The 12806-nt window shown below is 43.2% G+C and overlaps 1 protein-coding gene across 2 annotated transcripts in view; it reads right to left on the bottom strand.

Moving 5' to 3' along the window:
• The window catches only part of LOC311175123 (protein farnesyltransferase subunit beta), a gene marked incomplete at both ends in the record, with an annotated part of 54468 nt that extends 46878 nt beyond the window's left edge, over positions 1-7590 (bottom strand). For both annotated transcript variants that reach the window (XM_084240041.1, XM_084240042.1), the window contains one exon: positions 7447-7590. In XM_084240041.1, the coding sequence (XP_084096167.1) occupies positions 7447-7590 (144 nt within the window). The remainder of the gene's footprint in view (positions 1-7446) is intronic.
• Positions 7591-12806: the final 5216 nt, after the last annotated feature.

Below are 12806 nucleotides of genomic sequence, written 5' to 3'. Positions count from 1 at the left end.
ATATATGATATAAACTAAAATATGTGTTAGTTTGTGTTTTTCAACAGGGTATTAGGATAAGGAACAGGGATGAAGTGACTGCATCTAAGGTCCCAAGATTTAGGTGGCATGAAAATAAATGAAGATCTAACCATCTGCCCACAAGCTCAACAGCTCTGTTTTTTAAAAAATACTCATAGAATTTCTCTGGAAAACTAATAAGTAGAAGCAGAAAACAATTTCCATTCACCAGTGAGTGATAAAATCAGTGAATGCAATTGGTACTTTCTCTTTCACAGCTTCTATCCAAAGCCAATTTCATGGTGCACCAACTTTCATATCATGGACTATCATATCGCTTCCTGTTCCTATAGCAGCCCTTCTCTCCCAGAGGAAGACCCCTCTGGAAAATAGATTTGCTGCCTGAGATTCATGCTCATGCTGAAGATAAAAAAAAGAATCATTAATAGATTAACTATAACGTAAGAATTCCTTCTAAAACCTCAGGGGGAAAAAAGTCACATTATACATACTTCTTACAAAGTACTTCTTATGGGGAGTTCTTTAAATTCTTTATTTTGACTACAAAGTGCCAGTTGGGGCTGACACAGCAGCCTCAAACAACCTCAATTAAGGCCTTGTATTTGCTGTTTATAGAGGTAAGCTGTTGGAATCAAGGAAAGAGGAGAAATTAAACACAGATTTAGTAATTACTCTGGAATTCTATGTATAAATTGCATTATACACTCTTAAGATCACTTTAAAAAGTAACAAAGTGATTAAATTGTGGCGGTCATAAATGTATACCATTGGATACACTGCTTAAAAAAACCTAATGTTATACATGTGGGTACTTGTAACCTAATAAAACACTCAATATCTTACCCATTTTCAAAAAAGATGTATCTCAAAAAACTGAAAGTATCATCTGGAAAAATATATTGTCTGATCCAAGATGTGACTCCACCAATGATAAAAATACTAAAATCAAAGATGTGTGTAAAGAGTTCGAAGAAAAAATGTTTTATGAATAAAGATGAGAAGTAATATTTCAAATTAATGTGGTTTTATAAAGTATGTGATTTTAAAGAGATACGTGTATCTAAATTTAAATTTCAAAATTTGTGAGTAGACCTTTGTTCATATAAGTAACTGAAGGTACATTTTCAAGTTAATGACATGCTTTTGGACTTTTTTTAAATTTATTTATTTGTTTATTTATTTATTTATTTATTTTATAGGTTTATTTATTTATACAAGCACTGGGTACAGTCAGAAGCACGGGAGGGTGAGAGAATTCACCAGAGCCAGAACAGGGAGCAGAGCAGGCAGAAGGACTGAAGTACACTGCTGAGGGGAGCAGCAGGCGGCAGGAGAGGTCTGTGCGCCATGTGGGACCCTCCTCCGGTGGCCAGGGAGCAGCCGGGGATCGAACCAGCGGTGCAGAGGCCACAGGCAGCTTCGCAACCCAGCGCTCAACCGCTGCACCACGGGGGAAGCCCGCTTTTGGACTTTTTAATAGCGAAAACTTTGGTATTTGGAAGTGTCTTAGAGTTGGGCAATATATACTAAATTTTAATAAAACAAAATTGATTCACATACAGAGCTTACTGACCACTCAACCAAACACACACAAAAAAAATTGGTAAGTTTGGTTTAGTGATTTGTCTCACCTCTATTTAATAGTCTTTCAAGAGCATAACTTGAAATAAGCCAACAGCAGGCATCTAGGACTCATTATTGGGACCCTGGTGTTCACGGATCTGCAGCAATGCAACAAGCTCAACAGTTGCTTTTAAAAATACCTCATGGAATGTCTCTAGAAATTTGTTTCATAATTACAGCAAGCACAAAAAAAGCCAGCTGCTCTTCCTGCCTCTCAGGCTCTCTCTTCTGCCCCACCACCGTTGGCTCCTGCCATCCACAGCACCGAATTTCTGAATTTCCTCGCACAGCCAACTTGTATCCAGTGTTCCCAGTAAGCTGGAGTCTTCCCTAATAATGTTCACTCCCACTGGAATAGGTGCCCCTAATTCCATCCTTCACAGCCCTCCACCACCCCCATGCCACATTCTCCAGCTTTCCTGACAACCACACCCAAAACAGACCTTTCTACTCTCTAAATCTTCATGCAATGCACTCATAAATTAGCACTTAACTAGATGCTCTAGCAAGTTATTCTGTGGATACTTTAGGCATATTTTTTTTTCTCTGAAAGAACCCTGAGGATAGGCACTAACACTGACCATTCTTCTATATTCCCCAAAGTCAACTGTAACTCAACAGAATAATGTCTAGTGTAACATCGTGCCATTTAAAGTGCAGGATGCCTTTGCCTCTGTTCAAGGGCAAATTAAAAGAAAAACAGGAGTAGCATCTGTTATAAACAACTATTTTTGGCGAGGCCTCCAAGACTGTCTTAACCCACTGGCCTGAATCACAGATCATTTGCACCAGGGTAATTACAGGTGGCACAAAAAGGCAACCACTAACAATAAAAACACACCTTGTTTTCTAGCTATAAAATCCATCATCATCATCCATGTATCAAACCCATCAGTGAAAGAGCTTAAGACAGAGACCATAAAAAATTCCCAGACGCACCTCTGCTCATTTCTCCAACCACCATGGTCCTGAACTAAGTTGCCATCACCTGTAGCCTTACGTGCTGCAATAGCCTCCTAACTGGGTTTCCCTGCAGTCACCATGTCACGACTTACTCTCAACTGTGACCTACATAAGCCTGTCAAAATGCTAGTCAGATTGTATCAAAACCCTCTGATCATGGGTGAGTCTGACTCCTGGTACATAACAGATGGCACCTTCAAAGCAGGGGATCTGAGAACAGTTACCATGAGCAGGTGCAGGGAAACCACAAGGGAGAGTACAGTGCTCTGGGGCTGACAACAGAGAGGTACCTGACACCCTCCTAGACCTGAAGATGTAGAAAGAAGGAGAGGGAGACAGAGAACTCTGTGGAAAAGGCATCACTGGAGATGTGACCTGCAGTCTAGAGACACTCCATAGAAGGAAATATAGGCGAAACACTATATGATATGTGTCTTTACAGACACATCACCCAAAGCAGTGATAGTGAAGGCAAAGATCAACAGTTGGGACTACATCAAATTAAAGAGCTTCTGTACAGCAAGAGAGACAGTAACCAAAACAAAGAGACACCCCATGGATTGGGAGAAAATTTTTACACACAACACTAATGATAAAGGACTGATCACAAAAATCTACAAAGAGCTGATGACTCAACAAAAACAAAATAAATAATCCAGTCAAAAAATGGGCAGAAGAGCTAAAAAGAAGCTACTCCAAAGAGGAAATGCCAATGGCCAATAGGCATATTAAAAAATGTTCGACATCACTTGTAATCAGGGAAATGCAAATCAAAACTACCATGAGATACCATCTTCCACCAGTGAGAATGGCACACACTAAAAAAACTAGCAACAACAAATGTTGGCGAGGATGTGGAGAAAAAGGAACTCTCCTGCACTGTTGGTGGGAGTGCAAACTGGTCCAACCACGATGGAGAGCTGTGTGGAGATTTCTGGACCTACTAAACATAGAGCTTCCATATGATCCAGCAATTCCACTCCTAGGTATTTACCCAAAGGACACAGAAACATCAATTCCAAAGAGCACCTGCACCCCTATGTTTATAGCAGCACTGTTTACAATAGCTAAGCTTTGGAAACAACCCAAATGCCCAAAAATAGATGACTGGATCAAGAAGATGTGGTACATATACACCATGGAATATTACTCAGCATTCAAAAAAGAGAAACACATGCAATTTGCAGCAACATGGATGGCGCTGGAAGGGATCATGCTCAGCGAAATAAGCCAGAAAGAAAAAGAAAAATACCGGATGGTCTCACTCATAGCAGGAATCTAGAAAACTTAAATAAGGGACCAGGAAAAAGAATAACTATAAGAAATAAAATATCAAAATCAACAAACAACTATGAACAAGAGACAATCTATGGGGGGTGGGGGGCAGGGAAAGGAGAGATTGGGGTAAAAGCAAGGGGGTTGTAATTGTATGGGGAATATAAAAATAAAATTTAAATTAAAAAAAATAAAAAAAAAAGAAGCACCCATAGCTAAGGGCTCTTTCCAAGTTTACAGGTTTAACCACTAATACCAAATTATTGTTTGACAAAGTCCTGATAATCAGGAAGCAGATGCAAGAATAACAGTAGTACCTTCTGTATCAACGGTAAGCAACTAGAAAAGCAAGGTTGGTATTATGAATATATCATCATTAACCTACAAACCCAGTTGTAGGGTAAATGGAAGTTATCAGGCTTTTTCCACCATCCCACCATTAGCATCTATGAGCAGCACCGGAAGTCTGGTACTCATGCCCGATGGTAGACACTGGAGCACAATGTGGGCGTGCGTAAGTGTGAACACCTGATCTGAGGGACAGAGGCTATAAGGGCAGTATCACACAGAGGACAAATGATTACAGAGCAGCAGAAGACAGCTGGGAGGCCTGCCAGCCTCCTGGACCTCAGCCTGCCCTACACCTAGTTGCCTCACTACAAATGGCATAATAAGATCATTAAAAGCCTGATAAAGTCACTGAGGGCTCCAGGACTCTCCTTTTCCCATCTGCCCAAATTGATAGAGAACCTGTCCTGTGCCTTGCTGGCACTACACTAGTACTTCTCCGAGCCTCAGGCTTCTCAGCTGTAAAATGTGTAAGGACTGAATGCTACAACAACGTAAGGACAGCATATAGCACAGTGCTGGGACCCAATAAATGGGCACTATAGTGATTATTAAAACCCTGAGGCAGCCATGAAAATAAAATACTATATTATTTTTATATCTGGAAGTTATTCTAGACTTCTAAATGTGACCTAGAATAAAAATATGGAAAAGAAATATGATGCTCTACTATACCTCACAGTTGGCCTAGATTTGAAAGACACCCTATAATATCAATGTTCCACATCAGAACCTAGCTTCCACACCTGGCCCAGACCTTGGCCCACACCTGGCCCACACCTGGCCCAGACCTTTAGCAAACCAGAATCTTCTTCTCTCCACTTCTGCATAACGCACTTAAGCCCAGCTACTTAGAATATAAATGCTGGTGCTTTCTTGGTAGGTATTACTAAGCAGGGCACTCTACTGGGGCAAAAAATAAGTAGCACAGGTTTCCCCCACTATCCATAAGTAGAACTTTCCTATTTGGTATGTGTAGGGTAAGGTAAAAAGTATCAGGCTTTTCTGCCCTCCTACCATTAGAATAGATGACGGAACCCTGTGGTCCTGAATGCATGCCTGATGGCGGCACCTGGAGTGGGGTGTGGGCATGCATAAGTGGGTAAACCTGGGCTGAGAGGTTGGGCTTATAAGGGCGGCGTCACGGAGAAGCCAGCAGAAGCATAAAGAACAAATGGAGAGAGCAGAGAGAAGCAGAGAGAAGCAGAGAGAATGCCGTAGAGCCCAGACAGAGTGAAGACTTGCTGGGGGCTGGGAGGCCTGCCAGCCTCCCGGCCCCCCAGTACCCCTGCCTGCTGTGTACCTGGTAAATCCCAATAAAAGCCTGCAAAAGCCACTGAGGGCTCCAGGTCTCTCTCCCCCTTTACTCTGTCTGGTTAGGTCATAGAGAACCTGCTCTGTGTCCTCCTGCCCTTACAGTATGATTTGGTAGGTAATTTTTTTGGATCTGGTTACATGTAAAAAATTTTCCATATAAACTAATGGTAATAACATTACCAGATTTAAAAAAACCTACCAAATAAGATTATTCAATTCTCAGATAGTGGGAGAACCCTGTATAGCAAAGAAGATAAAAAGCAAATTGATAATATTCCTGTTTTTTGACTTTCCCCTCTAACCATGGAAGTCTGGAAGTCTCCCTTCTAACCTTTTTTTTTTTTTTTAAAGATTTATTTTATTTATACAAGAGCTGGGGTACAGGCGCAGGAGGGTGAGAGGATTCACCAGAGACAGAGCGGGGAGCAGAACAGGCAGAGGAACCAAAGGAACTGCCAAGGGGAGCAGGTGAGGTCGGCTGCACCATGTGGGTATCTCCCTGGCTGGCTGGGAATTGAACCCGTGCTGCAGAGGCTTCAGGCAGCTTCACAGCGCTGTGCTCAACCCACTGCACCACTGGGGAGGCCCCCCTTCTAGTCTTTAACACACCCGCTGGTTTAAATTGGCTACTACATTAAAGGTGACCACATAGAGTCAGATTAAAAAGAAATGGTTCACCTGAATCAAACTCAATAATCCATCACTTATAAAAACTGCAAAGAGCCTACAGGTTTTTCATTGGTGGAAGATTTCTTTGCAATCTTTTGCAAAAGGACACAATGGGGAGTTATCTTCAAAAGGTGAGAATTTCTGTTAGACTCTAAAATCCATGAAGCATAATTTTTCAGTTAAAATATTCTCTCTGCTACTCTGTATTCAATCCCTTGCATTAGGTAATTAGTACTTAGTCATAAATGCACAATGTAGTAATAATTACTACTAATTTTGCATAAATGCGGGTGGTCAACTTCAAGTATAAAACTCAAAGCAGATCCCTCTAATATAAGTGGCCTGATTAAGCGATCTTATTTTTGTAAGCAAAGCAATCTAACGCTTGTTAGTGCTCAAAAGAATCATCTTGAGCACTTGCCCTAGTGACAGGGGTAAATATTTCCACAATATCTAACTTGGGAAGAACTCCAATTGGGGAATAGGATGAACACTACAGTTCATTACTCAATCCCCCAAACACTTCTCCAAGTGATAGGTTCTCACTCTAGCCCGAGGCATCAGTGAATAAGTAGTCCAAAATTCATACTTTCATTACAGCACCTTCCAAACTGTCTTGTTTTCCTGTCGGTCTTCATCAACAGGCTGTGTCATGATCACGCCCTTATTTTTTCTGAATTTCCGGCGCTAAACATTGTTCAACACATCGCTTGGTGCTCAAATCCTGAATGAAAACTAAATGCCAACCCACGAGGCAGGCCCCAAACTAGCACTGTAGGTCAGTTATTAAACAGACCATGGAAAGACCTGGGCTCAGTCTGGTCGCTTCCTTTCCTCTCTCCATGACCAGGTGGGGGGAAATAGCACAACCCACCCGAGAACCTCCCCGAGTCCCGGCAGAACGGAGTGGGCTGTCAGACCCACCCGGACCGCTTCGGTCCTCCAGGCACAGGGTAGGGTTCCCTCCGCTCCTGAAGGCAGAGCGGACCGGGTTACTGAACTCTGCTCCAAGTTTAACTCCCACAACGACCCCCTCCCCAAACTGGCCCCACAAACGCTGCACTCCAGAGACCCAGCATGGGCGTCCGGACCTTCTCGGCGGGGAGGCGCCGCGATGCACTGTGGGAGTCGTAGTTCCCCGGTGAGTTCCGTACCCGAAGGGCCCCGGGGACCGGACTCCCGCTCCCAGAAGCCCCCGCGCGGGCGCCTCGCCCAGTCCTGTCACCTCACCTGTTCTATGGACGTGACTGTTTCCACCGAGTCGTCCTGCAACCGCTCCCGCGCGTGCTCGGGCCTCAGACTGTACAGCGGCTCTGACCAAACAGGGGACGAAGATGGAGGGCAGTAGTAGGTGAAGGAACTCGGAGAAGCCATGATCAGGAGAGCAGCGGGCGGTGTATAGGACTCAGCTTCGTCAAACAACGCGTATTGAAACTCGAGCGGGCTAAGGCGCTACGGAGAGCGGGTAGAGTCAAAAATAGTTTGAACGCGAATCATCCTCCTACTTATATATCTTCGGGGAGTGAGTTACCGGAATGCTGCCGCCCCCCATTGGGCAGAGGAGCTGCTGCAGGAGGCTCAGCTTCCTGGTGCGCACGGAAGAAAGGATGTGTACGTCTGCATTTCATTTCAGAGAGATGCCTCGATTCGTTATGCTTGAACACACACACTTCAGCATTCTGCTAATTCTCACTTAATTGTAATGGCAGTAGTTTCGGTTGCCTAAGAGCCCAACGAGTGTAACTTTAAAAGCTTTGACAGCTCTCTTGATTTCTTCAGTTACAGTAATAGAATTATTGCACACCTTTGAGCCAGCAGCTTCTCAAAAAAGGAATTGCCAGGCCAGTACTCAGTGATGGAAGGAGAGGGCATTGTTTCTGCTTTCCCCTTGAGGTTACAATGCAGTTGCAGGAACTAAAATGCAGAAGAAACCAGTATACATGAAACAACCTAGAGAATATAACAGGGTGGTCCCCAGGAAAAGGGGAGATACTAGGTTCTTTGGCCCACCTAAGGGAAGGTGGAGCTGAGCAGGGAGGAGAAGAAGCTGGAGAGGAGACTGGGGAGGGAAGGAAGCAGGATGGAGAGCTAAGAGGAGACCTGGAGGAAGCATGTGGAACAGAGAGACATGTGAAGAAACTGCTTGCTTCTTGGTCCTGGACTGATTGAAACAGATGTGGGTGAGAGACTCCTGGGGAGTTTAACAATGGCAGCTTTCATCTTGCTTTTGATTTTGCTCTTTTCCTCCCAGACTTGTCTGACTGTTTGTCATCTTTTTCCATGGGTCCCCACCTGAAGGTGCGTTACTTGTGGTAGGCTTTCCAGCCTTGCTTTGAGCCAATCCTGTTTGGCTGGCCTTTTACCCATGAGGGAATGGGTAACTTTAGTTGCTTGATTTGGAAACTATATGCTTTGTCTTTTCTGTATTGCACACTAATTGTATTAAAGTTCCTTTCCATTAAAGGTCTTATATATTTTGTCTTGATGCGGCGGATGGCAAAACCTATATAGAGCAGGCAGGTTTGGGGGTTCTGGGGTTCCCTCTTCCTGCCCTGTAACAGAAATACTCATTTAACCAGCAATATGAGAGCATCTAGTACGTGTCAGGCACTGTGCTAGGACTTAGGAATGCAAAAGTGAGGAAAATAAACACAGTACCTACCCTTGGGAATCTCAGAGCCTAGTTGAATGGGTTGAATTAAATGAATAAGAACAGTAAATATATGAAGATTTGTGATCAATGATATCAGGGAGGGAACTAATTCGATTGGATGGTCAGGCCAGGTGTCTCTGAGTAAGTGACGTTTAAGCTGAGACCTAAAGAATGATAAGGAGCCACCCATGTGAACAACATGAGAAAGAGCTCAAGAGGAAGGAATAGCAAATTTGAGAAGGCATCACAATGCTCGCTACAGATACATGGTTTTTATTCTGAAATAAAATCTGAAAGTGTGGGGTCATTCTCCCCAGAAGGGTCACATAGGCTTTCTCAATGTGCCCAAATAGGGCTCTTGTCAACTTGATAGAGGATTAGGGGTCATTTGAGCCCTTGTAGGTTTATACCCACTACTTCAAGAATGCACATAGTTTTTAGTTTTTAGTTGAGAGTGAAGAGGGCTGGGGGAACTAAGAAGCTTTTTGAGTTCTTTTCTCTTCCCTAATAGGTCAAGAAAACACTACTTCCCCTTTTATGACCTAGAATAATGTAGTTTGGGAGGTCTTCTCTAGTAAACATGAACTCTCTGAGGATCTCATCTTACTCACAGAGTAAGGATGAGGTAACCCCTTCTTCATCATGTGAAGTCTCCCTTCTTGATGCCCACGCTCCCTGAACACAGGATAAATATCTCTGGTAGGCTCCACTCTTCTTTAGAATTTACAACTACATAAATTTGCCATATGTATCTTATTATATTGCTTGCGTCCCCTTTGTTAACCTGTCTGATGCTGATTTGATTACTCATCCAACCTGAGAAAAACCCAGAGGGGTGGGGGATTTTTCTCCTCCCAACACTGTTCAGAATAAAAGTTATTTCTATGGAATGGGGTTGATCATCATATATACCGCCATAAAAATAATATTAAAGTTGTGACTTTAGGATAGCCCTGCTACCTTTGGATAAACAATAGAAAAGAATCTCTTTCCAAACATACATTAAAAAGATCAGAATGATGGGCCTCCCCAGTGGCGCAGCGGTTGAGCGCTGGGTTGCGAAGCTGCCTGCGGCCTCTGCGGCGCCGGTTCGATCCCCGGCTGCTCCCCGGCCACCGGAGGAGGGTCCCACATGGCGCGCAGACCTCTCCTGCCGCCCGCTGCTCCCCTCAGCAGTGTACTTCGGTCCTTCTGCCTGTTCTGCTCCCCGCTCTGGCTCTGGTGAATTCTCTCACCCTCCCGCGCTTCTGACTGTACCCAGTGCATGTATAAACAAAACAAATAAATAAATAAATAAAACATGCCTCTATTAAAAAAAAAATCAGAATGAAATTATAGTACCAAGAGTGAAGGGTGGGGGAAGAAGATAATAGGACTTAGGAGATAGACTTGAAGACAAACTCAAGATCCTGCTCCGAGCATTTTACTCTGTTCCACTCAATTCCAAGTCACGTGTATAAGCCCAGGGAACCATGATAGGATATTTCACAACCAGCCATTCCCCTGTTCTCAGCCTTTGGCGTCAATTGGAAGCACTCTGAAAAATTCTTAAGACCTGGAAGACCTAAATGACTTCAGACTGGTAAACACTAGCACCATGCCCACTTTAGTAGTACTGTTGCCAAGTTAAGTCCTGTAGGTGGCGAACTGTTACTAAATCAGAATAAGTGAGACTGTGTGGGTTAGGATCACAGATGTGACTGCACTATGCTTCCCTCTCTATTAACATTTTATTATCTTTCCCTTTGTTTTGCTTTGGGAAAAAAATGATATAAGGTCTAGGTCATGTCTCAGGATTTAGTCTTCTTTGTAAAGACCTGCTTTGCTGGCTAGAAATTTAAATTGAGGCCACAAAATTAAAATGAAATGGAAATGGAAAGAGTAGCTGGAACAATTTTATAACAAATTGCTACATCCATTACAGGTACAGCTAAAGCAGCAAATTTTATTCAAGAAATAGAAATCCATTTCTGAGATGCAATCTCCTCTGCAGGGGGATCTGAAAGATGTTAAGAGGGGCATGGCAAGAGTCTCTTTGCAAGATAGTGTCTGTTCATTTAATAAATATTTGAGTACCTGTTATGTGCTGGACACTGAGCTAAGTGCTGTGGAGACAGTGGCAGACAAGCCAGACCCAGTCTCAGCTCTTATGGGTTTCATGATTTACCAGAAGAAAGAGACATTAAACAATCATTACAGAATTGCCTATTTCATTACAGTTGGGAGAGATGGCATGAGGAAGGAAACAGCACAGGGCTTTCTGAAATTGCATAGTGGTAGAGACTTAAGGTAATCTGGAAGCTCAGGAAACACAGGATGAAATGAGTTAACTAACCCAAGGTGAGGGAGGACATCTCAGGCAGAGGAAACTCATCACCACCAAAAATCAAGTGAAACAAAGAATGAAAAATATGAGTTTTATATTCTATGTAGCATCAAAAAGATTGTTCAGTGTTGGATCACCAGCCCCACCCCCACCCAGTTGTTCTTCCTCCAGGTTTACTAAAACCATGGTTCAAGAAGAATGAACTTATATACTGACAGTATGGCAGGAAATGATGTACTTAAAGGAGAAAGTCTTAAGGATGATTATTAATAGCACCTCCAGACTGAACTGCATGCAGATGGTTTGGGTTCAATTTTTTTAGTGACTGATATTCTTCTAAATTAAACTGAATTGTAATAATTTATTAAAAAATAATAAAGGTGGACAGTGCTATTTTGTACTTCCTTCAACAGGAAAAAAATTAATGATCCAAACACGCCACTAGAGGTCGCTTCTAGTCCTAAGTGGACTTCACTCTCACAAACCCTGATGTCTGCATGAGTTGTTTCTTTTAATATCTTGTGAAACTATGTAATAATGCATATCTTGGAAAGTTTGGAAAATTGATAGAACTCATTTATCACCCCAATAAATTATTAATTTCCTCCCCTGTATTTACTTCTCTACCAGCATCTCTGGCCTCCTTCTCTGTGGTAGCTGACCTTCCAGTCCCCCTGGATAGAATGACAGCTGAATTTTTACCTAGGGTCAACCCCTCCCCCTCTCCTCATGTGTCACTAGGGGCCATTGCTCAGCAATTCCCCCTTGCCTCTCCTAAAACATCAGAGTGTCCCGTCCCTGACTTAAATATGCCCATCAGCCCCAAATAGCCTGTTTCTCCATTCTTAGGGGAAAAAAGACAAAATTTTTAACCCTCTTGATTGCACCCCTCCAGCTACCTCCTCATTACTCATTTCCTCCTTGTTATTGTATCCAATTCCTCTTCTCCAACTGTTTCTTGAACCCATTCCAATCTGGCTTCTCCATCAGTTCTTGTCAAGTATCAATTAAACTTCATATTGCAAAATCCAAGGGACAATTCTCAGTCCTCATCTCATCTTCCTACTTGACCTCCTAGCAACATTTGACCTGGCAGATCATTCCCTTCTCCTTGAAATACCTTCTTGTATTGTCTAGCACTGGCCTTTGCCATTTCTTCATCTATTCGATGTTTTTTTTTCCTCTTGTTTTTTTTTTTAACAAATATTCTTTTTTTTTTTAATAGAGGCATGTTCCATTTATTTATTTGTCTGCTTGTTTGTTTGTTTTGTTTATACATGCACTGGGTACAGTCAGAAGCGCGGGAGGGTGAGAGAATTCACCAGAGCCAGAGCGGGGAGCAGAACAGGCAGAAGGACCGAAGTACACTGCTGAGGGGAGCAGCGGGCGGCAGGAGAGGTCTGCGTGCCATGTGGGACCCTCCTCCGGTGGCCGGGGAGCAGCCGGGGATCGAACCGGCGCCGCAGAGGCCGCGGGCAGCTTCGCAACCCAGCGCTCAACCGCTGCGCCACCGGGGAGGCCCTATTCGATGTTTTAAGTTTAGAGCACCCCAGGATTCTCTGTCCACACTCACATGTGAGCTCAGGTAGTCTCAGTGTTTTAAATACAATC

Source organism: Talpa europaea (assembly GCF_964194135.1).
Source record: "Talpa europaea genome assembly, chromosome: 8".
NCBI classification, from domain to species: Eukaryota; Metazoa; Chordata; class Mammalia; order Eulipotyphla; family Talpidae; genus Talpa; species Talpa europaea.
Note: the sequence above shows the minus strand (reverse complement) of the source record. Positions and strands in the feature narration are given on the sequence as shown.